We start from the raw sequence: 25628 nt of genomic DNA on the forward strand, positions 1-25628 counted from the left end.
CAAGTGCTGCTTCCCTCTCTCTGTATTTCAGGCAGAAACGTAGTATGGGATTGACGCTGGCAGAAGGAGAGCTGACCAAGCTGGATGCAGAACGGGTTCGTGATCGGAACGCGGTGGAGAAGGAAAGAGCATGTGCAGAACAGATTATTGCCAAAATTGAGGAAGTCTTGTGAGTATCAGCAATCATAATTGTGGGAGGTTAAAACTGTTGCACCCTGAATCTTACAGCAGCAGAGCAAAGGAATTAGTAACTAGAAGTAATTTTACACTACTACATTTATATTGCTTCCCCGTTTTGTTACCAAAGTGTATTTCAGTAATGATAGTGAAAAATATGTTAATATTTAGCTGAAGTCCATATACCTTTTTAAGGGAGGCTACTGTTCAGATAGCAGAGGCGTGCATGCTTTTGTTGTTTCGTGCATTGTTAGGTCAGGGTCCTTCTTCTGGGTTGTAGAAACCTGTAGTTTCATAACCTGTTTTTTTTTTTTTTTTTTTTTTTTTTAACTTCATTTTTGTTTTCTTTTCCTGGGGCTTTTGTATATGCCAAAGAACACTTTGAACACTACTGCTGACGCTCTGGATGGATATGACTGCCTGTTAATAGTTAGTTTATTGTTTCCTTTTTACATTCTCTCTTGTTTTTAGGATGACATCTCAGCCTTTGGAGGAAGAAAAGAGGTAATAGAAGTTGTGTGGGCTTAGTCTGAAGTAAGAATCCCGTTGCTGATGCTTGCTCTGCTGGCTCTGTCTTTGCTGAACAGAACAAGGCAGCCCTCTGCTGGCCATGGCTCCAAACTCTCATTTTCTAAATCTGCTGGCATAATTAACTTGAATTTGAAGTATCAATCTTTTGTTTCCAACCTCTTCTTGTTGTGAAGTTTGTTTCCTTTGTTTCAGACCAGAAAAAGTTACTGTTTCTGAGAGCTCATCTATTTCTTTGGTTTGGTTCTGTAGCTGCTTCAGTCCAGTCTAATATTTATGTTATGACTTTCCCTGTTCAGTTTGTTTGGCACCCTACAACCAGCTGGTTAGCATTTACTACACTCATTGCAGCTACTATACCTTTTACTGTTACAGATTTTTACTGTAACTCCCGGAATATGGCTTCGGATATGTGCTTAGTGCATGAGCTTAGGACTTTCTGTGTAATTCTTAAAAAAAAAATATGTATTTTTACCTCTTAGGCTCGTATGCCTTTCATAAACTGCATCTGTTATTTACAAAAGGATAGATTATAATATTGGCTGAGTATTTTCCATTGTATGTAACACGTAGTTTCATGTTAAAACAAACAAAATCACTCAGCTTCTTTTAATCCAGAAATGGTTCATTTCTCCATGGAACCTTTGCATTTGACCTATTTCATTTTCTTGACAAGATGGATTGTCCCCAGTACATTTCTCCTTAACATCCATCTTCTTTTCGCGTGTTTATTTGGCAGTTCCACAATGCAATACGTGATTCTTACTTACATGAAGCACCTGGGAGTCAAAGTTAAAGAGCCTCGGAACCTGGAGCAGAAGCGTGGCCGTATTGGTTTCTTGCCAAAGATCAAGGTAGTAGTGTTGTGACCAGAGCACATTTGTTTAAAACTGTCTGACATGGGTGCTTCAATAGAATTCAGAATAGACATTTGCATGACACATTACAAGTTGGTATGATTTTACAGTCTTCATTGCACCAACAGGATATAGCATTATCAATCTGCACAGAAAACCTAACGGTTGAGATTGAGTTGTACATATGTTTTCAGACACCTCAATTATAAATTAATTACCTTCCTTTTCACTGTTGAAGACTTACTAAAACTTCGGGTGATGTTTCACATATTACAATATTAAATAATTTGAGGACCCCATTAAAGCTATCAGAACTCAGGACCTCATTAAACCCATCAGTCTGTTGACTGGTTTACTTCTTTTTTTTCTCGAGAAAGTTGCCCAAAAACAAAGGCTTTGTGGTGCAGGAAAGCTACTTTTCCTGCCACCCACATTCCCCCATTTATATAATGAGTTCTTTCACCAAAACTTCATCTCCATGGGTGTGTTCAGTTATCTCCCACGGTATGGCCATGTGTCTGGTCACAGCAGCTATGTGCTTTCATCAGCGTTCAGCCTTCTTTGAATGTTAAGGCTGTCATGAGCAGTTCTGTCCCCCTTTATGACAAATAAACTTTTATTGTACCAAACTGCTGCTGCTGTTTTAAAGAATTAGTCGTTATCTCAGTAAATAATTGAGTCTGAAGAAGTGAGTTTACTGTTTACTCTGCTTTTCTTTGTTGTATATTAATGCAGCAAAGTATCAAGAAAGAGAAAGAAGGAGATGAAAAAGGAAAGAGAAGAGGCTTTCCGAATATTCTTGGCCCACCAAGGAGACCAAGCCGACACGACAGCAGTGCAAGTATGTCAGACAAGGAAATGTATGCTCCCCAGCTACTTGTATGAAAGCCAGTTAGTCTCTGCTGTTTAACAAGAACAAAAAATAATAAAAAGACTTAGTAAAATTTTTGATTTTAAACCATGTTTTTAAAGACAGACAAATCTTAATTAAAGTAGTTGTCCTGAAATTCATCTTTTGGTTACTGGGAACAGGTAAAAGCTCTTCCAGCAATGTAATGACTCTGTGTTTGTTTAGTTGGCAGAGCCATGGAAATGCAGAAGCAGCGCCATCCAAAGCACTTACCTACAGCGTCTTCTGTTAGCCCAGAACCACCAGATTCTGGCAAGATGCGCCAGAGTGGGTCCTCCAGTGATGGAACAGATGCACCCTACGCACCTGCCAACCCAATGTCTCCTTTGGCAACGGGTCCCTTTTCATCTCCAGAGGGAAGCAAGGACAGTGAAGCAGGTTAGGATGATACCACTTAAGAGGGACTATTGAAAATTGTGTTGTGAATGGGATATGGAAGGCACACTTCTAATGCAAGAAGCCTGACAAATTGGACCATGTTTCTATGTCACTAGACATGATTTTCGTGGGTGCTTAGTTATGTTTTCTGACTCTGGTTCAAGTCAGGAAGTCTTGTCATGGCCAGAAATTGTTGTCTGGTGGCTTCTGTCATGGTGGTGTTGGATCATCCAACATGAAAAAACCATTCCCCGGATGCCTTCTTTTGTAATCACAAGTCACTATTACCTGGTAACACTTACCATGGAGATTTTTCTTGCCAAGCTGCAAATTCACTTCCTCTAGCTATAAGTTGAAATGAGGCTGTGAATCAAGAGGCTATGAAGAGATTGTGAAGTTCTCTTAGGTACTCTAATTTGATACAGTTCTTGACATTTTGTACTCATTTTTTCATAGGCTCAAAGCAGACTGGAGAAGCACCACCTGCTAATGACTGTGTGGATGGCACACCCCGCACACCTAATAATACTTTTGAATTCCTATCTCCCTTGGAAAACTTGCCAGAGGAGGAGGGAGAATCTGAGAGGTAACTGAGTGCCCTTCTTGCTTGGATGGGGCAGTGGCTGTTGGACAGCTGTTGCTGGACAGGCCTGTACTCTGAAATTATGCTGGATGTCTGAGTGGGGGGAAATTCTTGCGTGGTTCCCTCATAATTCCTTTATTTCTTTTTTTTGTAGAGTTGTCGACATGGGAACGCCAAAGCCTTTTCGCAAGTGAGTGTGCTTATAACTGTTTGAGCTTCACTGAATTTATTGAGATTTTAATAGGTTATAAAGCTGAGTGCTGCAGCGTTCATTGTTCTGAGGCAGTATGATTGCCTGCCTGATCTTTCCTGTTCTTAAATAACTCATATGAAAAGAGACATTGGCATCTGTGTATAGGACAGGTGGAGCAGATCATATGCAGATAAGCTCTTTGATCTATGGGTGAAATATTTTAAGTGTTTTATCTACTGATTTGAATTGATGGGCTATGGAATTGAGATTCCCAGGTTTTCTTTTTAAGTGAGTGTGTTTCTGTTAGCTCTGTATCTGCAGATAAGCAGAGGAAAGAAATTGTAACCTGCCCTTTCACTGGCCTGCTATTTGGTCTTAAGCAAATTATTTTATCTGTATCATTAAAAAGAGGTTTATGAAAATACTGGAAGAACAGATATTCACTCTTAGTTGTTCTGTAAAGGACAAAATTACAAAATATGTTTTGTAGCTTCTGACATAGCTTACTGGAGAGTGTATTCATAATGCTTTACAACTGCTATAAGTACTTAGATTTTTCTTCTTTCTTTTTGACATCCGTGCCTAGAATGGGAGTTATCTGACCTATTTTTAATCTTCTTAGGATGGACAGTGTCGGTTTTGCAGATGTACAAAGTGAAGATGAGCTGTATGATTTTGACACGGACATGGACCCTCCCAACTGGCAGCAACTTGTGAGCCGGGAAGTGTTGATGGGGCTGAAACCCTATGAAATCAAGCGCCAAGAAGTGATTAATGGTGAGATGGATATTTTTTTCTAGCTCACCAAGTTAAAATCTTGTCTTGCAGAGTTTGAGAGTTCATAACATCTAAAAGAAAGTCTCTTTTCAGCAATCTATCCAAAGTAGTAGCCATGTATTACTTTTGGTTTCCAGAGTGCATGTCTGTGAAACTTGTATTTACTACTGAAAAGTATCCTGAGATGGGGCTGATCCCACATTGCTACACCTCTTCAAGTCAGTAGTTAACAATCCTGCCCTCCCCTCTCTCTTCAGAGCTGTTTTACACTGAGAGAGCTCACGTCCGTACTCTGAAGGTTCTACATAATGTTTTCTACCAGCGTGTCACCCGGGAAGGGATCCTGAACTCCAGTGACAAGCGGAAAATCTTTTCAAATCTGGAGGATATCCTTGGGCTTCATGGTAAGAGTAGCTGAGATGCTTTGCAGCTTCACAGTTTCAGCTGAAATTCAGGATACAAATATCTGAAAAATTTATGCAGGTGAACAGGCAACAAGAAGCAGCTTCCTATAATGCTTCTTCCTTTCACACACAATTCTCCCATTTCTAATTTACAAAGATATTTTGATAAAGTATCCAGTGTTTCAGATGCTCGCTTTTTTGTATCTGTTTATGCAGACTCTCTTGTGCTAGTTCATGTTTTGATGGAAAGAGCAATGCTTTGATGAATGGTCTTTCTAGGCCAATGCTCCAAAAGCTATAACTGTTGTTGAAGAAATTATGAAAACAAGTGAAAGGATTGATGTCTTGCAGGTGGTTTTGAGGGGTCACCCTTTCTAATTGTTTAAAGAAAGGGCTGTTCAGAGTCAGAATTTCAGCTCTGCCACTGAATAAGTTGTAAAATGTTAGGCAGGTGGCTTGAAATGTGTTCTACATTATTCTTGCGTTTTTAAAAGTCAGTGATATTGAGCCTAAGGAAAGATAAGACTGGAGAGGTTCTTAAAGGTCATTTGAATACAGGTGAGATAGAAGTGCAAAGGAGGAGTGTAACGTTTTCGTAGATATTCTGCTAAATTTGTTATGTTGCAGGACACTTTAAGTAATTGAAATAATTCTAAGTCTAGTCTTTTCTTCAAATAGGTGTTATTTTAAAATAAATGCTGAAAATCAAACACAATTTAATTGATATTAAATCTTCTAATCTCTTTTTTTTCCCCTAAGTTGCATTGAATGATCAGATGAAAGCAGTCCGAAAGAGGAACGAGACTTCTGTTATTGACCAAATTGGGGAGGACTTGCTTTCTTGGGTAAACTCCATTTTTTGTACTTGAAAATACATTTCATAAAATGGGAATCAGAGGTTAATTAAGGTCATTCCCAGCTAATAGGAACTGAAGCTCTGAGAGTTGTCATTTCTATGGAGCCAACACAGAGCTAGAGAAAGGGTGTTGAAGAAAAGCAGGAACAACTCATAGGATTTTAATTTGTCTAGAGATGGAAGCCATTTAAAGAAGAAAAAACATTGCCTCTTGATGTGTTGGTAGAATAGAAGCTTAGTTCTGGAGACGTAAACCGAGAGTAGGATTTTGAAAAATGTAATAGCACAATTTATTGCAATAATATTGAAATATGCCTGTGGTGCAGCTAAAGGTATTTTAAAATACTGTTTTCCAATCCTAGAATTTACATAGCTGAACCTCTTCAAATTTGTAGCACTGTTGCAGGCATCGTTTCAGACTCCTGAGATCCAGATGACGAGCAGGAGAGATGTAAATTCTTTAAAAAACAGAAACCAAACCCATCTCTCTTGAGAGTCTTCTGTTTTGTTGTTTGTTTTCAGGCCTACATAATTTAGGATTTAAGATTGATCTGCTTATTCTTTTCAGCTGTTCATGCAGAAGTCTCTTGTGAATTATTATTTTTTTAATCCCACTGCTTGTCTACTATTTCAGAAAAAAAAAAAAAAGAAGATCAGACGTGGCTAGTAGAGAAACACCTCCAACCCTCTCAGTTCTCCCCTGTGTGCTGTGAAAAAGCAAAAAATACCTTATGCATTAATTTTTGAGCAAACTAGAGCAAGCTAAGCGTTACAGATTGATAGTTAAATTTTTTTGACTAGTGTCTGGCTAAGTGACTGAAACAAAAAAAACAACAAAACAGGATCTTGTTCTGCAGAGTGAGTATTTTCAGGAGTTACTATAGTGCATCACAGATTGGGTAGCAGGAATGGGAAAAGTTGGAGTGACAGATTAGCCATCTGTCATCTGCGGCACATTTCTCAGCCCTGCTCATGGCCATCATTTTCCCCTGCCATGCTTCTATAATATTTTCATTTAGGAAATAAAAGATTATGTTATATTTTGATCTTTAAGCATGGGTATCCCTGAGAAGCAAGACCTTTGGTCTTGGCTTTGCTGGCCAACAGTGTGGTAAATAATCCCTTGTCATTCATCTGGGTGCAGTTTTTTCCACTTCTCTTACAGCTAACAGTGGAGACATGGCACTGTATTCTCTCCCTGAATCAGCAGCACATTTATAGAAATGATTGGATGTGGTAGGAGCTGGAGACAGGAGAACTGTAGAGTTTGACATGTAAGGGGTTCCTCAGTAGACTGGGATGACAAACCCGTAAAGCCTGGATGTTCAAAATGCTGTCTTACATAGAAATACTTCTCATGCATACATAGAACTCAAGGGAACAGCACAAAGCCGTGTCAGGGGAGATTGAGACTGGATATTAGGAAAAAAATGTTTACTGTGAGGGTGGTCAAACACTGCAACAGGCTTCCTAGGAGGTGCTTGATATTCCTGTCAGTGTTTGAGGCATTTGGATAACACCCTCAAGAACATGCTTTGAAGACCTTTGTAGGTCCCTTCCAACTGTTCTGTTCTATTCTATTCTATTCTCAATTGCTGAAGTTGGGTCTAATTTTGACTTTTTGTGGCTTTCTGGCACAGTTTAGTGGAGCAGCAGAGGAGAAGATAAAACACGCAACTGCCACGTTCTGCAGTAACCAGCCCTTTGCTCTAGAGGTCATAAAGTCGCGTCAGAAGAAGGATTCCCGTTTCCAGACTTTTGTGCAGGTGAATTTTATGCAAGGGTTTGAGCTGCCTGAGGGTGCGGCTGGTGGCCAGTATGGGATAACGAAGGGCTGGAGATAAAGTTGCTATCAATAATGAGATTATGCTTAACATTGCCTTCAGATTGGGATCATTTCCAGCACTGTATTTATCTCTTCTAATCATTTCTGGAGGGAGAGGACTGCATAATGTCCCGTTGCAATGCAGGAAGGAAAAGCTATCCTGGGCAGGAAAATTGCATGTCACTTGGGGTGGCTGTTTCCTAAAGATGAGTTCTTCTGCGGGGAAAACTGCTTATAGCAGTGCAATTTTGAAGCATGCCACAGTCAGAAGACAGATGCTGTTACACCTATTCAGCCCACCAGGAAAGGGACTCGAATACTTGTGGCATTTGGAGAGGAGAACATTATCTTCATTACCACAGGCTGGGAAGAACTGCTGTAATATGAGGGTTGACGTTATTTTGAAAAATGTACTGTAGTTTTGCTATAGCTTGAAAGGCTAAACTGATGTCTTCCCTGTATGGCAGTGACTGAGATTGATTGGTGATAGCACCAGGCCTCTGTGAAGTAATGAGGGAAGGAAGCTGCTGCTTTTGTGATGAGCCTCTCCTATATGTAATTGCAAATGGAGAGGGGATGTGTTGTCTGAATGATAGATCTTGGCATTTCTTGTCTTGTATTTAATTACCAGAAAGTGAAGTAATAGACATTTATGTGATGAATAGATGTTACACGTTCAGGTAATTATAGTCTTAATAAAAATGACAAATGTAGTTATTGTGCTGTTTAATTTTAGGATGCTGAGAGTAATCCACTGTGTCGCCGGTTGCAGCTGAAGGATATCATTCCCACAGAGATGCAGAGGTTGACTAAGTACCCACTTCTGCTGGATAACATTGCTAAGTACACAGGTAAAGCATTTCCACTAGGTCGCCCATGGTTGGTGGTTGCATCACAGCAGGTTTTCTAAGCAAATGTGATTTCAAAGCTTGTATTGAAGTACAGTTCAATTTGATGGGTCACTGTTTTCATTGTGACCTGACTGGAGAGCAAGTTAAAAACAAAACAAAACAAAAATCCAGTCTTTGTTTCTCAATTAAAGTATTTCTTTTTCATAGGGAAAAAAAAGGGGGGAGGGTGAGAATTGCGTTTTGAAGTAGGTGAATGGCAGTCAGTCTTGGGTCTAAACACCTCGAATACTGTGTTCAGTTTTGGGCTCCTCACTACAAGAAGGACATCAAGGTGCTGGAGCATGTCTAAAAAAAAGCCTAGAGAAAAGGAGGCTCAGGGGAGACCTCCTTGCTCTCTACAACTACCTCAAAGGACGCTGCAGCAGGGTGGAGGCAAAAAGAGGATTAATAATACTGCAAAATGCCTTTTCACGTTTACTAACCAATACCTGCTGCAGTCTAATTTCATTACTCGTAAAAAATATACTGCGCTTACAAGTTCACTCTAAACATAATTAAGAAAGCATGTGATACTCCATTATCCTTGATGTCCTTGTTTATTTGCCAGTTAACTAAATGCATAATGTGGCTTGTGGTAGTGAGAATTGATGGGGTTCACCTGTGTCTATCTGTGTATAATCAGGAGACATTGGCTGGAAAGGTGGCTGTTGTTTGTTCTTCCTGTAGTGCAAGACTGGTTTTTATAGTAAGGCTACATGTACATAGCCAGAGATAAATATTTTTTTAAGCTGTTAAAATAAATACAGAGTATCTGGGTGGAAAAGGTTATTAGGTAGCAACTTTTTGATATTCTCTGTTTATATTATCTTTGTTTCTCTCTTCCAGTGTAAATAAATAAAGAATTAATGCAGAAGCCACTGGTCGCTTGCTGAAGCAGCCACTCAGCAAAGCTGGGACTTTGGCTAGCTGGCTGTGTGAGACTTTAAGTGCTCTCTTTGTACCCCAGTGGAGTCTTAGTAAACTTTTTGTGTTACTCAGAATACTTCACTGATTCATGTTTGTGCAGTGAACAGTTGTCATAAGCCCTTTAAAAAAAGAAATAAAAAAGTGCAGTCTGGGCTGTCTGTGGTCATCATCAGAGTAGGGCAGACAGAATTCTCTCCCATCATTTCACCTTTGAAATGGAGTGCTTTTATTGATAGGGTGTTCTGCAGATCTGAGTTCCCTTTCTCGAATTTTTGGACGGCAAACTGTGCTAGATTTGTGGCCTTTTCATCCTTTATCGGAGGATGTTACTGTATTTCCTTGTCCTCTTACAGAACTGCCTGAAGAGAAAGAGAAAGTGAAGAAAGCAGCAGATCATTGTCGTCAGGTTCTTAACCACGTGAACCAGGCTGTCAAGGAATCCGAGAACAAGCAGGTAGGAGGTGAACGGAGTGAGCATCAAGGGCTGGGGAGAAGAGAGACAGATGAAGAGAAAAAGGCTGCTTAAGGTGGCTAGAGTCTCTGTGCTAGTGACTGTATATTGTGCTTAAAGGTGCTTTGTGGCCCACGTGTTCCTGTGAGAGCAGGAATCCCAGGCCTTTGGGAACCTAGAAGTATTCATGATTGCTTGCTCTCTGGCTCTAGTAGTGAGTTTTGCTTATCAAAGTGACCAATGCATTTTTTTCAGCATTTGGAAGATTATCAGCGTCGTCTTGACCTCTCCTACTTGAAGCAGTCTGAGGATCCCATGATGGATGAGTTCAGGGTAAGTCACGACACTGAAGTAATTACTCGGTGCACCATTATTGCAACGCTGTTGTTCAATCTGTGGCTCTTTCTACTGCAGTCTTCTGATGTACAATCAAATGGCCTTTGGCATATACATTTCTGTACAAAAGTTAAAGTAATTAGGTTCAGAAACTTGAGTTTTGCTGTCTTCCTGAAGATCTCTGTGGATGTAACAACATGGTTCTGCATATAGAAGAGCTGATAGAGCTTGTAAGTTGTGTGAGATAAATGTTAAGGGCCTGCAAGCTAATGCACTTCTGTATCACGTAGGAGCTACTTAGTGGATGGTAAATCTTAGAGTGGGTATGCCTGTCACGTAATCACGTCTTAGTTGTGCTGTTGAAAATGGGACGGCCTCAGGGAGCCATTAGATTAGGCTTTAAAAGAAGAGCTGATACAGGTGCTGATGAGCATAGGAGATCCACAGGTATAGCCAAGTAAAAGCCTAAATCCATTGCTACAAGTACTGTGGCTCCTACAAATTCTTGCAGTTCCATTAATAAAGCTGGTTGCTTGGTGTCAACTGATGATAAATGAAATGGGCAAAAACACCCTCAGAGTAAAATTAACTCTAGGAAGCTTTCATGTTCCAGATGGATGGTGATGTTTTGATACTTTAACCCCATTTCATTCTGACCACTATCTATGTCTGTCTCATGCATAGATTCTGTGTTGTTTATTTATCACTCCCCTATCTTTCCCAAAGTCAGCGTGTATTTTTATATGAAGACTTCTCTGTAAAACTGTATTATGTAGTCTTCCACAAATAAACTTGCAAGCATTTAGTTAGGAAATGAAGAACTTACTGGCAGTTACAAAATCTTGCTGTTATTGATTGTAGACTCTGAGACTTGGAAGGGATGACTTGTGAAAATTGTCACTTCTACTTGCCTGCAGATCTAAATGTCACAAGCACTGAAATGTCTGAAGAATCCATTGACATTATAAAGTCCATCAGATCATTGGAATGATTTTTATATCAGTGTGTCATTTGTAGGCATACTTGACTTGCAAATAGAGTGCTGAAGCATTAACCTGTTATAATACTAGAACTGCAAACTTTGTGTGGGATATCGGAAAAACTCCTAGAAACCAGAGGGCAACCTAATGCATTAGGAGCTTGACTTGGCACCCCCAGTATCTGCAGAGCAGTGAATGAGGAAGAATGACAACAAACATCTCTCCCGAGATTTTGGTTTACAAGCATACCTCAGTCCTGATCCACGTTTCTTTTTCTATACTAGGCTTAGCTGCTCACTTCCACACTGGAGTGCCTGTCTGTAGCTTTCCTTCTGAAATTCCCATGCTTTACCGTTCCTTGATTCTGTAGCAATTTCATAGTGCTATTTTTTTTTCCTTTCGTTTGCTGACAGAACTTGGATCTAACAAAGAGAAAAATGCTTCATGAAGGACCTCTAACTTGGAAGGTTAATCGCGACAAAACTATTGGTGAGTCCCGTTCATCAGCTGATGTGGAGTTGGGTTTGTATGTGTTTGCCGAGAGGGAGGGAGAGAGAAAGCATTTATGCAGTTTCCAATTAGGATTTGTACTGCCACCTATAATAATGTGTATGTGTTTCTCAGAGCTGATTAAATTATTCTTGTCAATTCTGAAATGTGCTGGAGTATCATTAAGGCCATGCAGGGACACAGCAGTCAGTCGTGAGATGATCCAATCCCATCTGTAGCTCTCTGCTCTAGTTTTGATGAGGAAGATTTGCAAGCTTTGCCTAGAATGGCATAGCACTGATTAGTGCCTCTGCATGAGTAATCAAAAATGCAGCCTTTTTCTTTCTGCAGGGGTGTGATAGAAAACCACGAATCTTTAACTCATTCTGGGTTCTTTTGCGCTCTGTGCAGATCTCTACACTCTGCTCCTGGAGGACATTCTGGTGCTGCTGCAGAAACAGGATGATAAACTGGTCTTGAAGTGTCACAGTAAAATCTTGGCATCAACAGCTGATAGCAAACACACCTTCAGTCCTGTCATCAAGCTGAACACGGTTCTGGTTCGTCAGGTGGCAACAGGTCAGTGTAACCAATGGGGAAAGCAAAGGAGGAAGCCTAAAATGAAGATTAGATCAGTTGAGGACAGTTGGTTTTGTCTAGAGTTCCACAGCAGAACATGGAGAAATGCGTAGGCTTAATTCTTGGTTGTCCAACGTCTTGCTCTGTAATGCTGTATGAGCTGTTTAACTTCTCTGCATCGTTAATAACCTTTTTAGGCACAGCTTGAGTTATAAATAGACCTCTAAGTTAAAGTAGTCTGATTTTATTAGATGAAAGGTACTCTAGAAATGCAAATCATTATGAGGGAACAGAGGGGAAAAATGTGTCTCAAAGCAGTTTGAACTAACAGACAAATCTCCTGGACAGAGAAAGATTTATCTTTGTATATGGTAGCATTATAGGTTTATTTCATGAACTCTTCTCTCACTGCTTCTGGTTGGGGTTATGTCCAGTTCTAGGAATTTTCAGAAAGCTGTGCAGAACAAAGCATCTAATTAAATTCCTCCCTCCCTGTGTTGCTCCAGATAACAAAGCTTTCTTCGTCATCTCCATGTCAGAAAATGGCGCTCATATTTATGAACTGGTGGCACAGACAGTTTCAGAGAAGAATGTGTAAGTAATTGGTTCGGTTCCATCTGCTGTGTGATTTGTTGCACTTGAGAGAACTTTTACATCTGCTTGTGTGTAGTAACTCTGCAGGTGTCCATGAATTACCTGAGCTCCTTATCTAAGCTTAGCTGAAAACATAACTGTTTACCTCCATGGGGTGTATCCAAGCATAGTATCTCCCAGCTTCTAAAAAGCAGGGAGAGGGTGAATACACATAAATGAGTGTGCTTATATATACAGATATGTATAAAACAAAAAATCATACCCTTGCAATTCTGGTCTTCTGTGACTGACTGCCAGATAAGTCACTGAAATCATCCTGCATCTTCCTGCAGAACCGCTTTTTAGTTTTGCAGAGTTTGATCCTGGCATCATCAGCATCCACAGTCCCTGCATGTGAGGCCCTCCCTACACTTTTTCCTCTCTGGTACAAGTGCTTTTCCTCCAATCCATAAGCAGGGCATAGACTTGTGTGATATGTAGCAACTGCTGTAGTGTGTCACATATTAAACTATTCAATTCTGTGTGAAAGGTTACTGAATGCTTTCATATGTATTTATATATAAATATAACTGCTTCACTTGATGGCTCCTGCTAAGGTCCTGTCATTCATTTCCTTCTGCTGAGCAGTATCCTGGTGAGGTGAGCATTAAGCTGCGGTGTTTCACTTGTGGCTGCAAGGTATTACTGAGGCACTGACTGTAACAGGATTAAAAAAACTAATGCAACAATGCAACAGGATTAGTCGTTCCTGTTGATAAGAAAAGCAGTGATGATATTAGCTGGATTTAAAAACTGTTGAATGGAGCAGTATTCGTTGTGCTTCACATCTTGCATATTTTTATTTGATATGTTTATACAGGTGGCAGGACCTTATAGCTCAGATGGCAGGGACTGTGAAAATGGAGAGCACCAGAAGAGTGATTCCATTACCGCAGTCGGGACCTGGCGAGTAAGTAAAAATAGCTGGAGGAGAAAGGGCTGGTGTTCTTTTTCTGGTAACCCCCCTTTTACTCAAAGACTGTCAGCCAGCACTCTGCTTGTCATGCAGTAATTCAGATACAGGTGACTAAAAGCTTGTGTTTGTACCTTCCTCCCTGCAGAGAAGAGCGTGAAGAAGAGGAGCAGCAGAAGCTCAAAGAGCAGCATGACATTCCTGCCAGTAGTCTGCAAAGTCCAGGTAAAACAGTGGGCCAAGTAAAAGGTGTCCGTAAATTTGCTACATAGAGAACAAAGCCATATTCCTTGTGTCTTGGGGCAATTTTGGTAGCATTGGCGTTTTTATGGAAAGGACTGGTTTCTTTATGAGTCATGTGGAGAAGTGATACTGAACGTCTTGGAAACATCCCTCTTAGTATTTCCATCTCCTTTATAAATTGCTGAGTAAGAATCCTTTTTCCCCAGGAACAAATCAGCCTTTTACCAAGCCCATGCTCAAGAATTGTATTTTTCAGTGTTTGCAGAAGCACTGTGAAAAAGTTAATGTGAAGCAGAATTTTCTGCAGTTTAACATCATATTTTCCATAGTTGCTTAACCCGAATGTATGTTTTCTATTTACTAGACAAAGATTTGGGCCTAGACTCTTCCTTGATACTGAATGCTCAGACTTCTTCACCCACCATGTCCGAAAAGTCGGAGGTAGAAAGCCTTCTTGTGACAGAAAGACAGTTTGATAAAGTGCAGCAGGCAGACCTGACGCTTAAAGATACTTCTACATGTTATGAACATGCAGCCACCGATTTACCGTCGGTACCAGGAGGGCAGTGGGCATTGGATGCCTTAAGGAACTGTAAGTATCGTGGAGCAGCATCTGGAAGCATGTGGTTTGGAGGTGGAGATTGTTAGGTCAACCTTTGGAATCAGTAAGCTAAAATAATGCCCACTTCTATTAAATAAAAAATTTCTTTGTGCTGTAGCACAGCGTAGCAAACCAAAGTGGATCTGACACGAAGGAATTCTGAGTTCAAAATTCATATGCTGGGCCATTTGGATGCAGGTATCTTACTGTTTTGCTGTGGTTTTCCCGTGTATAAAATGCGGGTAGTAATGAATCGTTACTTACTGCCCAGGAAGTGCTTTGATGACAAAATCACATTGCAGAGCTTTGTGCAGTGCTGTAAAGTGTCACGGCTAGTCAGCAGTTTTTTTAAGAGACGATGCAGTTAGCCGGTGGACTTAACATTCAGAGCACCAGAGGAGTAGGAGAAGTTGCATGAGTTGCAGAATATGTTTCAGCTTTTCTTTTTTTTTTTTTTTTTTTTTCAAAATCATGCAAATGAAGTTGGATATTTTACACAAGCTTAACAAAGTCTAGGTTCAGATCTTCTGAGAGTCTGGAAGCTGTTTGGGTATAATTAGATTGACACTTGTGTGTACTGAAAGGACTTTTTCCCAATGCACAGATAATTCTGTAAGATCGGTTTTAGATTTTTAAGTGTTTCCTCTGTTTGGTGGTACACCTTTCAGAGGAAGGATGCAGGGCTCCGCAACCTACCTGATCAGATCCAGCATTCCGGTTCCTTGATTTTCTAAATATAGCTTCCTAAAATTTGAATGAATTCATTACTTCCTATCTCTCTCCCTGGCAACTTTGAAATGGACGTAAAGTCCCTGAATTGTACTTGAAGGGAATGGACTGTATTGCTTCTCTGTGGATCATTTGCTGTTACTAAAATGCAGAGCATTCATATCCTTGGCCCCAATTCCCTCTTCTCCCTCTCTCTTTTTACAAGTAATGACAGTCTTCTGCAACCTAATAGTTTACCTCGGATCTTTTGATCCATTTGTGCTTCTCCTTTTTATAGGATTCAAAGCCCTCTTCTAATTCTGAGTGCTGTACAAATGTTCTTAGGAGGTATTCTTAGAGGCAGGTGATAGAGAACCTTATTAGTAAGAGAAGCGTGTAAAGATGGTCTTAGTGACCTCGCATCTCATAACTGCTCAGGCTTCTTAGAGCAGCCCTCTAGCAGCAGCTGTGGGTCACTCACGTTTTGACAAGAGCCTTCCTCTTAGGCTGTTGTGTTGAGTGAACTCACAGCTTTTACTGGGAGCTACGTGAGCTTAGTGTGGTGAGAACGAGCAGTGTACTTAGGCTCTTGGCAGCACCGTATTTCTGTTTTGAACGATGTGTACTTATTATGAAGTGTTTGGCTGGGTTCATTTGAGAGCTAAAGGAATGTGGGTTGAAGTTCAAATAAGCATAAATTTAGATGAAATTTTAGAGAAAGTGTCTTCTATGTTTTGATCTGTTATTTGATGTCGGGTGGCATGTTCTCAATATGCTGATTTCTAAGGTGGGAATCCCCTGTTAGTGCTATTGCTTTTTAGTTCATTTAGGGGCAGGTAACACCCGGGCACTCACCTGCACTACGATTCACTTGCTGGGTAATTTCGGTAGATGATTTCTCTGTTTCTCCTAAGCAAGATGGAACTTGTACTGCTGTTTTTGCCTTTACTTGTAAGATGAGATGTGGAATAAGGTATTGGTACAATGCTTCAGACCTTTAATTTATTTTTACCCATCTTTTCTACCATGAACAATGAGAGGGCTGGCTGCTCTGAGATCTCTCTGCTTGGCCTTTTTGTCTAGTTTAATCACTGTTAGGGAGATTACGGTCTGTGAAGCTTTTCCAACGTTATCTCTACTTGCAGTGGACTTGCTGAAAAAACTGTTGGTACAGCAGCTTGGCTTTTCTGAGAAGGGGACCCTTGAAGACCGGCAGCGCTTTCCCAGGTTTAGGACCGTCTCTCAAGAAGCCCAGACGGGGAGTGGAAGTGAGCTTGGACTACAGCACTCTGACGATAGCAAATTCCACCAGCCTGGAACAGACCGCATGCTTCCAAGAACCGAAACTCATGAATCCACAGCTAGTTATGGCCTCCGGACTTCAGCTGAATCACCAGCTTCAGGGGATGCCATGCAGCTGATAGGGAGAGACCCCAGATCGAGTAGTAACTCAGCAATAGACCGCATGAGTATGAATCTGGAGATCTCAACCGCAGAGCTGGAAGGGGTGGGTGCTGATGAGAGCGGGGAGCATTTTTTTGACGCTCGAGAAGCTCACAGTGATGAAAATCCATCTGAAAGTGAACTAATGGAAAGGAAGGAAGACGAGGATGTGCAAATACGGATCTCAGGTGAGCATATTTCATTCCCTCGTTGAATGATAGGCTGTCCAGATTTGACATTAGAGACCTGAGTTCAATTTTAAATAGGAAATACTAAAGAAAACCACAGAATGTTTTCATGGTGATGCTTCTCCTGCTGATACAGTTTAGGACATTTATTTAAAGGTAGTTCTCTCGTCCCTGGCAGTTATTCTAGCCCCGAAAAGGGCTGTACCTAATTATTTTTTCTATTTCATGAAAGAAGAAACTAAAATCCTGTGGGGTTAATACATGGTGACAAACTGTATTTACAGAGCTTATGGGCACAGTGCAAGCTCTCGATTGCTGTGGGCACCACTGGATCATATTGTATCCCTGCTGACTGTTGGGCCCTATAGGGAAAATACTGTCCCTGAAGGCAAAGCCCTGCCTTAGTCCCTACACACAGAGCCCCCGTGACTCATGCTATTTTTTGTAGCTATTGTGTTGGGTTCTCCTGACTGAGCTTCAGAAAAGAAACTTAGAGTTTAGCTTTGCATTGTAATTGTCTCCAGCGACCTCACCCTCAGTCTGAAGCTCTTAAAAGCTTATCATTATTTCTATTATTATTACATTTGCTATATTTGGCAGTTACCTGAGCGGCATCTCAAAGCATCTCTCTTCTACCCTTCAAGAAGGTTGTAGAGCTGTTAACTCAGCAGAAAACTAGCTCCAAGGCAGCAGCTGTAAGCACCTTCATGGGACTTTGCTCACTTTGTGTTTGGAAAGTCCTGTGATTTTGATCAGCCCGAGTGGTGACCCTGCACTAAATTTAGCACACAAGTTGAGGTGTATCTTGTGCATGTTGTAACAGAAGTAGGTACTAGCTGGTAGATTCTACAGGACTGTTAGTCTTGAGATTTCTTATCTGTGAATATGAATTTATGGATTCTATCATGAGGCAATAAATAAGCCAATTTGTGACTGTCCAAATGCTGCCTTCCAAGTGTATTTGTGTTTCCCTGAATTATGGAAACATTTTAAATTATTAAAACTGAGCCAGCAACTTGAAGGATCTAATTTACTTGTCACCACTTATGCTGTTTACTTTCTTAACTGTACAGGGACATCAAAATTAGATTGACCTGTTTTCAGTCATTTCTGCTTCCACATGCTGGCTTTGCTATAATATTGTAGAGAAGTTATTCAATATAATGCTATTAGTAGGTGCAGTTGTGAGTGCGTTTCTATCTGTAATTGCTTTGTTTTTTTAATTATCTTCAGCCGGCTAAATGTTGAAGCTAACCCATCTAAGGGGATGCTCAGTAGTGTAACCAGTAAGTGTAGGCTCCAAATCTAGCAGCCTGGTTTGTGGGTACCATTAGCATTAAGTGAAGGTTTTTCAGACATTATATTGGAAACAGACAGTTTGGAAAAACAGGAGGGAAAGCAATTAGCTCATCTAATCACGTAACTCTCAAACTGCAGTCCAAAAACCAGCCTTGATCTCTAAAGTCCCATTCAGAACCAAGCTAGTCTGGTCTAATATAATCGCTATTCTGTGTAGTGTTCACAAATGCTTTTTCTTATCCATTTTAAAATGCCTCAAGAGATGGGCCTTTCACCACTTATCCTTCTTAAAGTCTGCTTAAACTGTCTACAGGTCAGTGGTTCTCGGTGATTATGGAACTGAGGTGTTCATAAAAATCTGTTCTCTTAACAGGAAATTATTTGATCCTTGATGGATATGGAACAGTGCAGGAGAGCTCCACGGATGAGGAGGTATCATCTCTAGTTCTCCAGTGCACTGCAGGTGGCCACACCTCTTTGGACTCTGCCCAGCAGCAGCCTCTTTCCCCACGGGACACGCAGTCAGATGGAGGAAGCTCCCCGTTTGCCGAGGAGATGCTGGTCTCACGCTGGGGGGGAGTGGAAGAGTCCTGCTCAGTTGTAGCAAGCCCTCACTTCTTGTCTTTAGAGTCGCGTGTGCAGATGATGCAGTATATTCAGAAGATAGAGAACAACCTTGAAAAGTTAAAGGTATTGTATGTTTCCATTTGCAGTATGAAGAGTTTTCGTATTCCTTAGATTGTGTTTTAGAAAAGAGCTTGAATATAATTTTGTGGAGGAAGGCAGACAGTCATGCCTTTTTCTGTGTTTGGCTCTGGAAGCTTTTGAAGGAGAAACTTGGTGCCATTTTGCTTTCATTACCTTGTGGGGTTACAAGAAACTAGGAGTTGTAGAGGCAGGAGGTATGTATATTACTTTGCATTTGGAGAGATTCCTCAGGGGTAGGACAAAACTGCATTTCTGCAGCAGTGGAGTTTTGAAGGGACCACTAATGTAATGAATGTGACTTACCGACACGTAAAGGCTTGCTGAATCTGTTGTGTGCTGCTGCTAAGGTTAAAAGAAGGTGGTAAGTTGCAGGAGGGGAATAACAAAGTTTTCAAGCTTACTATATCCAAAATAATTTTTTGTATGTACTGGGGCTTGTCCATCCATCACAACAATTGCTGTACTGACATGTTAAGTCGGCAGCCAGACAATCTAACTGAAATCTGAGGAAGAGGTAGAATATTGAATGGGAATGGAAGGCCTAATAAAGGTGCTGCTAAAGGAGTTGAGATCCATTGTGGGTCACAGTAGCATCATGGTTGATTCCAGTCACCCGCAGTCCAACTTATCTTTTCCCGTGTGAAGCCCTCTTTGTTCACTTGATAAAGGAGAAAAAGCCACTTGACTTTCGGTGTTCTTTTTTTTTTGTTTGTTCATTTGTTGTTTAGGAGGTTGAGGAAGACTACATCATCCTCCGTCGCCAAGGGCTGGCTGGATCAGCCTCCACAGGAGAGCACTCAGGTACGCAAGCACACCTTCTGCACTCAGTAGCATACACCAAGTTGGCATCAGGCATTAACCAAAGAGCACAAAGTCAATTTTTAATGTTTCACACACACACAGAAAGAATTTCATCTGCTTCAGCATCTCTCACAGGGCTGAGGCTGTGCTGATTCCAAGAAAGGTCAGTTGAATCCACTGAGATTCACGTGTGCAGAGGAGTTTGTTCCTTCCTCTGAAAAGGTTGTTTGTGAGCTATCTCACCCCTACCTGCCAAAGACCGACATCTAAGGACGTACAACTTCTATTTCAAAGAAGGCTAGATTGGTGTAAAGTCCCAAACGAAGATTTTTGAACATGTAAAATGATTCCAATCTGTCCTTTCTTTCTCTGGGGTGTCTCTGATACTGTGTAAAGCAGCTGTCATGGGCCTTTTTAAATTTGCCTTAGGCATCCTCAAGATGCAATTGCAGGTATTACTAACAAAGGTCTTCAGGTTAAATGTGCTTTCTCTCACATTAGCATGCTTTCTCTGTTAGTACCAGTGTTCAGAAATGTTAGGCATTCATCTCTCATTGCACCCCCTCCCTTTCTCATCACCACCCCTTTTTTTTTCTTTCCCCTCCATCAGAGAAGAGCTAGTCATGTTTTCAGGAGTGGCTGAAGATTGGATGAAGAGTATCAGGACCCAGCACCTATTGTCTTCCGCGTGGACTCTGAGACAAGAGGGTTCGGACCATCCAAACGTGAACCATACTCTAGCGAAGTGGGCATGGGTGCTTTTCCTGTGGAGCATCTGCACTATCTTGTCAGTGAGGGAGCCTGTTCTATTCTACTCCTCCTCTCCTTGCTACCAGAAATTCATTTTTCAGAAAGAAAAACCAAACCAAATGTACAGAGCTTTGGGTGTAGGATATAAAAATGTATTTAGACATTTAAAAAAAAAAATCAATGTATTTATTTGACTTCATTCCGTGTATCAAAAGCACATTTTAATTTTTTAATCTGCCTTTTTTTTTTTTTGTTCTATTTTAATTGGGTAGTGACAGTTCTAGCCCTTTGCATACAGTACACCCTGCCTCCCACTGCTCCTGAACCAGGTCAGGTCTGAGGGGAGAGGGTGTGCCTGTGTGCAGGTGTATCTTTACTTCACTGGACTGGACTCTGCACTCCCTGCTGGCAATCAAACTGCCATGCGAAGAGCTACTTATGAAGGTGTTAGGATGACTTGTGGCTGGAACTATCTGTATTAAAAAACTGCATGGGAAACACTCATGTCACCAAGCGTGTAACAAGAATTTTCCATGCACTAAATAGCCAGGCACTTGGGCAAACTTTTTTTCCCCCCTCTCCCATTAGAGGTCTCCTTTGTTGACATGCAAGATTAGGCTGGGAGAGGAGAAAGATAGGTTTAATTTTTTTCTTGACTTTGTTGGCTTTGATCATTGTCTCCTTTGTAAAGTGATAAAAATACTTGGACCTGCAGCACTTTTGTAACTCTTCTCTGGATCAAAAAGAAAAAATGCAAACCCAGAAGTGTTTCAAAGATGTGGGGCAGATGGGTCTCTGCCCCTGATTCACTACTGAATGAATAAGGGCTGCCATTTGAGTTAGCCACAGGTACTGCTGATTATAGGGCCAGTAAATTTTAGTACCTGAAAGTATGTCTTGCTGAGGGCTTGGGGTGTTATTTTTTTTTTTTACTTTATTTTTTTTTTTTAAACACTGATTTGTGCCAATGTGTTCTAAGTGAAACAGAGATGTGCAAAGCAAAGAAGGCTGAAACAGCTCTCTAGTACTTCCTTAGGCCTGTTCTGATGGGTTTTGCTGTTGTAATTCCTTCCAGTCTGGGAACAAGATGGTAAATACCAGCCTGCCAGCAGAGCTAATGCTGGACAGCCTAAGCTCGCTGTGCCTCTGCTCTGGAGTTGGCCCTAGGGCAGGCACCTGCTTGGCACAGGGTGGTTCAAGCTGTGTCCCCAGTGCCACAGACCAGTAAATCCCATTAACACATCAGAACTGCAACAGCAGCTGCGATTGCGTGGATCGCGAAGTGCTGAGAATCTGCCTTTGGTCAGCGTAAAGATCACACTCCCTGCTCCGTTAAAACAAATGGTTTCTCTTCAGCTATTGGCAAAGAATCAGAGCTCTCTTTTTTTTTTTTTAACTCACGCTGGAAAAAAAAACACGGTTCTTGTTCTTCCAGTTAGAAATAACGTGAGGGATAAATTCATGAAAAGACAGACGGAGGTTGAACAAGAAAGGATTTGGGACCTGATCGTACGATGGAGCCGTAAGCCCTTGCAGAGCAGGGAGGCGTTTTCTCTCTCTTTTTTTTTTTTTTTTTAAGAACCAATTGCACAAAGTGTCATTTTTCACCAGCAGGAGCATTACACTGCCAACACAAGCCAAAGTGTTCTCTTCCATGCTGGCAGGAGCTGCTTCTTCCTTGGGACCCACTAAGGCCTGTCCTGCTGCACCTGCATGAATATACTGTCAGTATTAGCCGAGCGCTTCCTTTCTTACCTGGTGGGACCTCCCCCCTCACCTTCAGCCCTCCAGTTCCTTTGGTTATAAGCATTTAGACTTCCTCTGATAAGCCCCCAAAGTAGAATGCTGCCTTCTGCTGATGTGGCATCTTTTTACCTGATCCTGCCAGAAAAAGAGCTGGGCTGTAGCCAGATTTGGTGTTCAAAGCCCTTTTTTTTTCCCCTGTAGACAAGGACTCGTGTTCTCCCCACCCTCAAATCCCCTTGGTCAGTTGGCACGATGCTGGGCTGGGTTTACACACTCCAGAAACGGGAGCAGTTGTTACGACCTTAGCTGTCTAAAAGCTTTCCAGCAGGCTCCCATGCTTGATTGAAAGTCATCATCAAACCGAATTAAACAGCTTGCTCTGGCTTTTCAAGACTCCACTGAAAACCAGCCAGGCCAGGACCTGCAGAGGCCTGGTTGCTCACTTCTCTTCCCTTGTAACTGAAGCCAAAATCCGTGGCTCTCTCCTTTCTCCAGGTTGCATGAATTTTCAGGGTGCTCAGATGGGTCGTGGAGGGGCGATCGCCCACACAGCCTCTGACTTTTCCACTTCTGCTTAAGCATTTTGTAGCATCATCCACCGCTGTGGTGTCTCATCCCTGAGGGTGTAACAGCAGTGAAAAAGCAAGCTGGGAATGCAGAGCATTCATTTTGCCATCTCATCCTAGCGTTTGGAGCTGCTGGAGTGAAGTTCTCCACCATCCCCTAATGGATGTGGGCCAGGAGGAGGTGAGGTGCGGATCTGTCCCTGTCTCCTCTTGGGATATAGAAGGGGAAACAGCCTCGCTTTCTGCTAGGCTGGTGGCGATGGCAGAGGAGCCTTTGGGGTGGGTGGCACAGGCAACGTGGTGCTTTCAGGAGTGTTAGAGAGGAGCAGCCCATTTGAACCCGGTTGTATGGAAACTATGAACGTCACGCTGTGCTCTGTCCTGGTTGGGTTTTGTTTTCACCTGGCCTTCTTACACTACATCGATCATCCTCACAAATAGGGCATTACTCTAACAAAGATGATGGTGGGGTCAGGGATCCTTTATCTCCTGTGTGCGGTTACCTGAAATGACGAGGGGTTCCTCGTTAACTCTCTAGCACATCTACTGTACGGCAGACCTCAGGCCATGGCTTGCTGTGTGGAGGGAGCTGGAACTCAAATGCACTTTTCAGGATTCTCATTTTTCCCCCCCCCTCTTTAAGCCATAAGATTACCCTGTTTAAAATTCCAGTTCCCAGTGTAAGAAAGCATTTTAATTTGTTCCTGGCTGGTGATTGTACATTCCCTTTTTCAGACTGGACAGCAGAGCAGGACGGTGATCTCTGGTTTGTTTGCCCCGGCCCCTCTGCCCCAATGTTTTTTTTTGTGTGTTTGTTTTTTTTTTTCCCCTCTCCCAGTATAAGATGAGCAAGGGTTTCTTAGCATGGGAACAAGGATGTAGTACAGCAACCATCTTTCATGTCCTTCTGAGATGTGCTTTCTCTTCTCTGCTATTAAGGGTTCTTCATGGACCAGAAAAAAAAAAAAACCACAAAAAAACATAAAATTAAAAAAAAAAAAAAAGTGGGCTGGGTGCTGTCTGGAAAGGGGAGTTTCCTTCTCCCCTGGAGGGGTAGAGGAGGAAATGGCAAGCTGCTCTTTGGCCACTCTGGGTCCTTGAACGTGCCGTGTCTGCAGGGAGGGAGATTTCTTTAACATCCTGTAGGTGGGATCAGAAGGGAGGATGTTGGAAGGTGAACCTGAAGAGCTCAGAAGTCTAGGTGGGTTTGGTCAGCTTTCAGCCAGCACTGTTCCTATCTCCATAAAAGAGATGTTCTGAGTTCCAGACACTGTCCCCGTTGTTAGAAGAGGGGTCTGATGCTTCTGCAGGTGGCCCTTGGTTGTGCTCTCAGTGCTCGATGGTATCTGGTGTTGTTTTCTCTCTCTGTTCCCCAAAGAAATCCCTGACCTCCCTCCCCGTCCCCAAAGGTGCCAACTGACAAGCAGATGTACTGCAAAAGGGATACTGCAGCCAAAACACTGCTGTTTTGTTTTGAATTAAGTCTTTTGGAGCTCTCTTCATACTAGAATATTTTTATTTTCTTTGTACAACATACAATCATGTACTCTTAACAGAGATTTACTTTAAAGAGAAGAAAAAAAAATCTGGAAGTATTCTTTAAAAAATACACAAAAATCTTTATTAATAATCCTGTATTTTTACTGATTATGTTTGAATGTCTAAAAAGACTTTATTGTTCTAATTATCCAGATGTATGTTTGTAAAATAGCTCTTTTATGACTTAGCTGATAAGGTTGTATGTTTCTGGAATTAAATATTGGTCACTTAAAAAAAAATATCTGTTTTCAGGATCTGGGAAATAGAAAATTTAAGCGTTTCAAATATCATTAAATAAGCTTAAAGGAAACGTGCTTTGACTGCTGGATTTTGGGGTGGTTTTATTTTAATGACTTGGAGCATTTGGCAGGACAAGCTGTCCTGACGGGCCAGGGAAGCTTTCATTTGGTGACTTCGCAGGATCTGTAGCTGCTCTGGTAAACGTGGAATTCCCAGTTCTCCCAGTTAGCACCATTTGTGTGCGCTGGGGCTCCTCCTGGAAGAAGGAGCCTGAGCGATGCTCTCCTCTGCTCAGGAAGTGTTTGGGCCAAATGGCTCTAGGCAATGAGTTCACTGTAAGGACCCCAACCTCATCCCCATCCTAACCTCACAGCGCAAGAGAGGGATGTGCCTGGACTCAGAGAGCATCAGCACGTCTCATTTGGTGTGGCTCCTCCAAAGGTGGGTGCCCAAGACGGTCCTTTAAAATGAATATCCGTAGGAGAAAAACAACTGGAAAAAAGGAAAAAGCGTGGGTGTGGTTTTAGCAGCATCATCATAGGCAGGCAGCAATCTGATGGGGGTGTGGACGTGGTTTATAGTAAGAGTTAAGCTAAGCCCGGGCAAAAGAAAGTTCCTGAAATCACAGCAGAGCAGCGCCTGCTTGGGAGCTGCCTGTTAGGGGGGTGGTGGCCGGTTCCTTGCCACACGTGGTCTCTGTTGGATGGGGAGGGATGTCCCTGTGTCTTCCCTCTAGTAAGGAGGAATTAGGACAAAGCACAAACCACAAGAAACCACAGATCTGCCGCTTGATCTGAGCTGAGAAGGATGCTTCAGGAGGCTCCCCACGGTAAGTGATGTCCTGGTTGTTTGGCACAGCTCGCAGTGCTCTCGTGGCCATTCATCGCCTGTGTTTCTGCAATTGCTGGATGCGATTTGGAGGTGGGATCTTGCCATTTGCAGTGAATTCCTACCTGGCTGCAGCACTTCTGTGTTCCCATAGCTCGGCACCTCACCTGCTGCTGTGGTTGTTTGTAAGTCTCTGGCAGCGTGGTTTGAAATCCAACCAGAACAATTACCCAGGGAAGTTAAGTGAGTTGATTTTATTAACTTACAAGCTTATTCTTGTTT

General features: G+C 41.9%; 1 protein-coding gene across 4 annotated transcripts in view; it reads left to right on the forward strand.

The window, feature by feature from the left end:
• Positions 1-24588, forward strand: part of ARHGEF12 (Rho guanine nucleotide exchange factor 12) — a 74339-nt gene extending 49751 nt beyond the window's left edge. For 2 of the 4 annotated variants that reach the window (XM_021274916.4, XM_021274917.4), the window contains 24 exons: positions 32-169; positions 649-681; positions 1445-1562; positions 2298-2403; positions 2638-2850; positions 3307-3436; positions 3588-3623; positions 4249-4403; positions 4661-4807; positions 5567-5652; positions 7304-7429; positions 8225-8339; positions 9659-9759; positions 10012-10089; positions 11486-11561; positions 11973-12140; positions 12647-12734; positions 13594-13683; positions 13835-13911; positions 14294-14521; positions 16384-16869; positions 18542-18858; positions 19605-19677; positions 20288-24588. In XM_021274916.4, the coding sequence (XP_021130591.3) occupies positions 32-169; positions 649-681; positions 1445-1562; positions 2298-2403; positions 2638-2850; positions 3307-3436; positions 3588-3623; positions 4249-4403; positions 4661-4807; positions 5567-5652; positions 7304-7429; positions 8225-8339; positions 9659-9759; positions 10012-10089; positions 11486-11561; positions 11973-12140; positions 12647-12734; positions 13594-13683; positions 13835-13911; positions 14294-14521; positions 16384-16869; positions 18542-18858; positions 19605-19677; positions 20288-20298 (3196 nt within the window). In that variant the 3' untranslated portion in view covers positions 20299-24588. The remainder of the gene's footprint in view (positions 1-31; positions 170-648; positions 682-1444; positions 1563-2297; positions 2404-2637; positions 2851-3306; positions 3437-3587; positions 3624-4248; positions 4404-4660; positions 4808-5566; positions 5653-7303; positions 7430-8224; positions 8340-9658; positions 9760-10011; positions 10090-11485; positions 11562-11972; positions 12141-12646; positions 12735-13593; positions 13684-13834; positions 13912-14293; positions 14522-16383; positions 16870-18541; positions 18859-19604; positions 19678-20287) is intronic. The other 2 variants (XM_072027783.1, XM_072027784.1) reach the window with 1 other exon arrangement.
• The last annotated feature ends 1040 nt before the right edge of the window (positions 24589-25628 follow it).

The sequence above is a fragment of the Anas platyrhynchos genome, chromosome 25 (assembly GCF_047663525.1).
Source record: "Anas platyrhynchos isolate ZD024472 breed Pekin duck chromosome 25, IASCAAS_PekinDuck_T2T, whole genome shotgun sequence".
Lineage (NCBI taxonomy): Eukaryota > Metazoa > Chordata > Aves > Anseriformes > Anatidae > Anas > Anas platyrhynchos.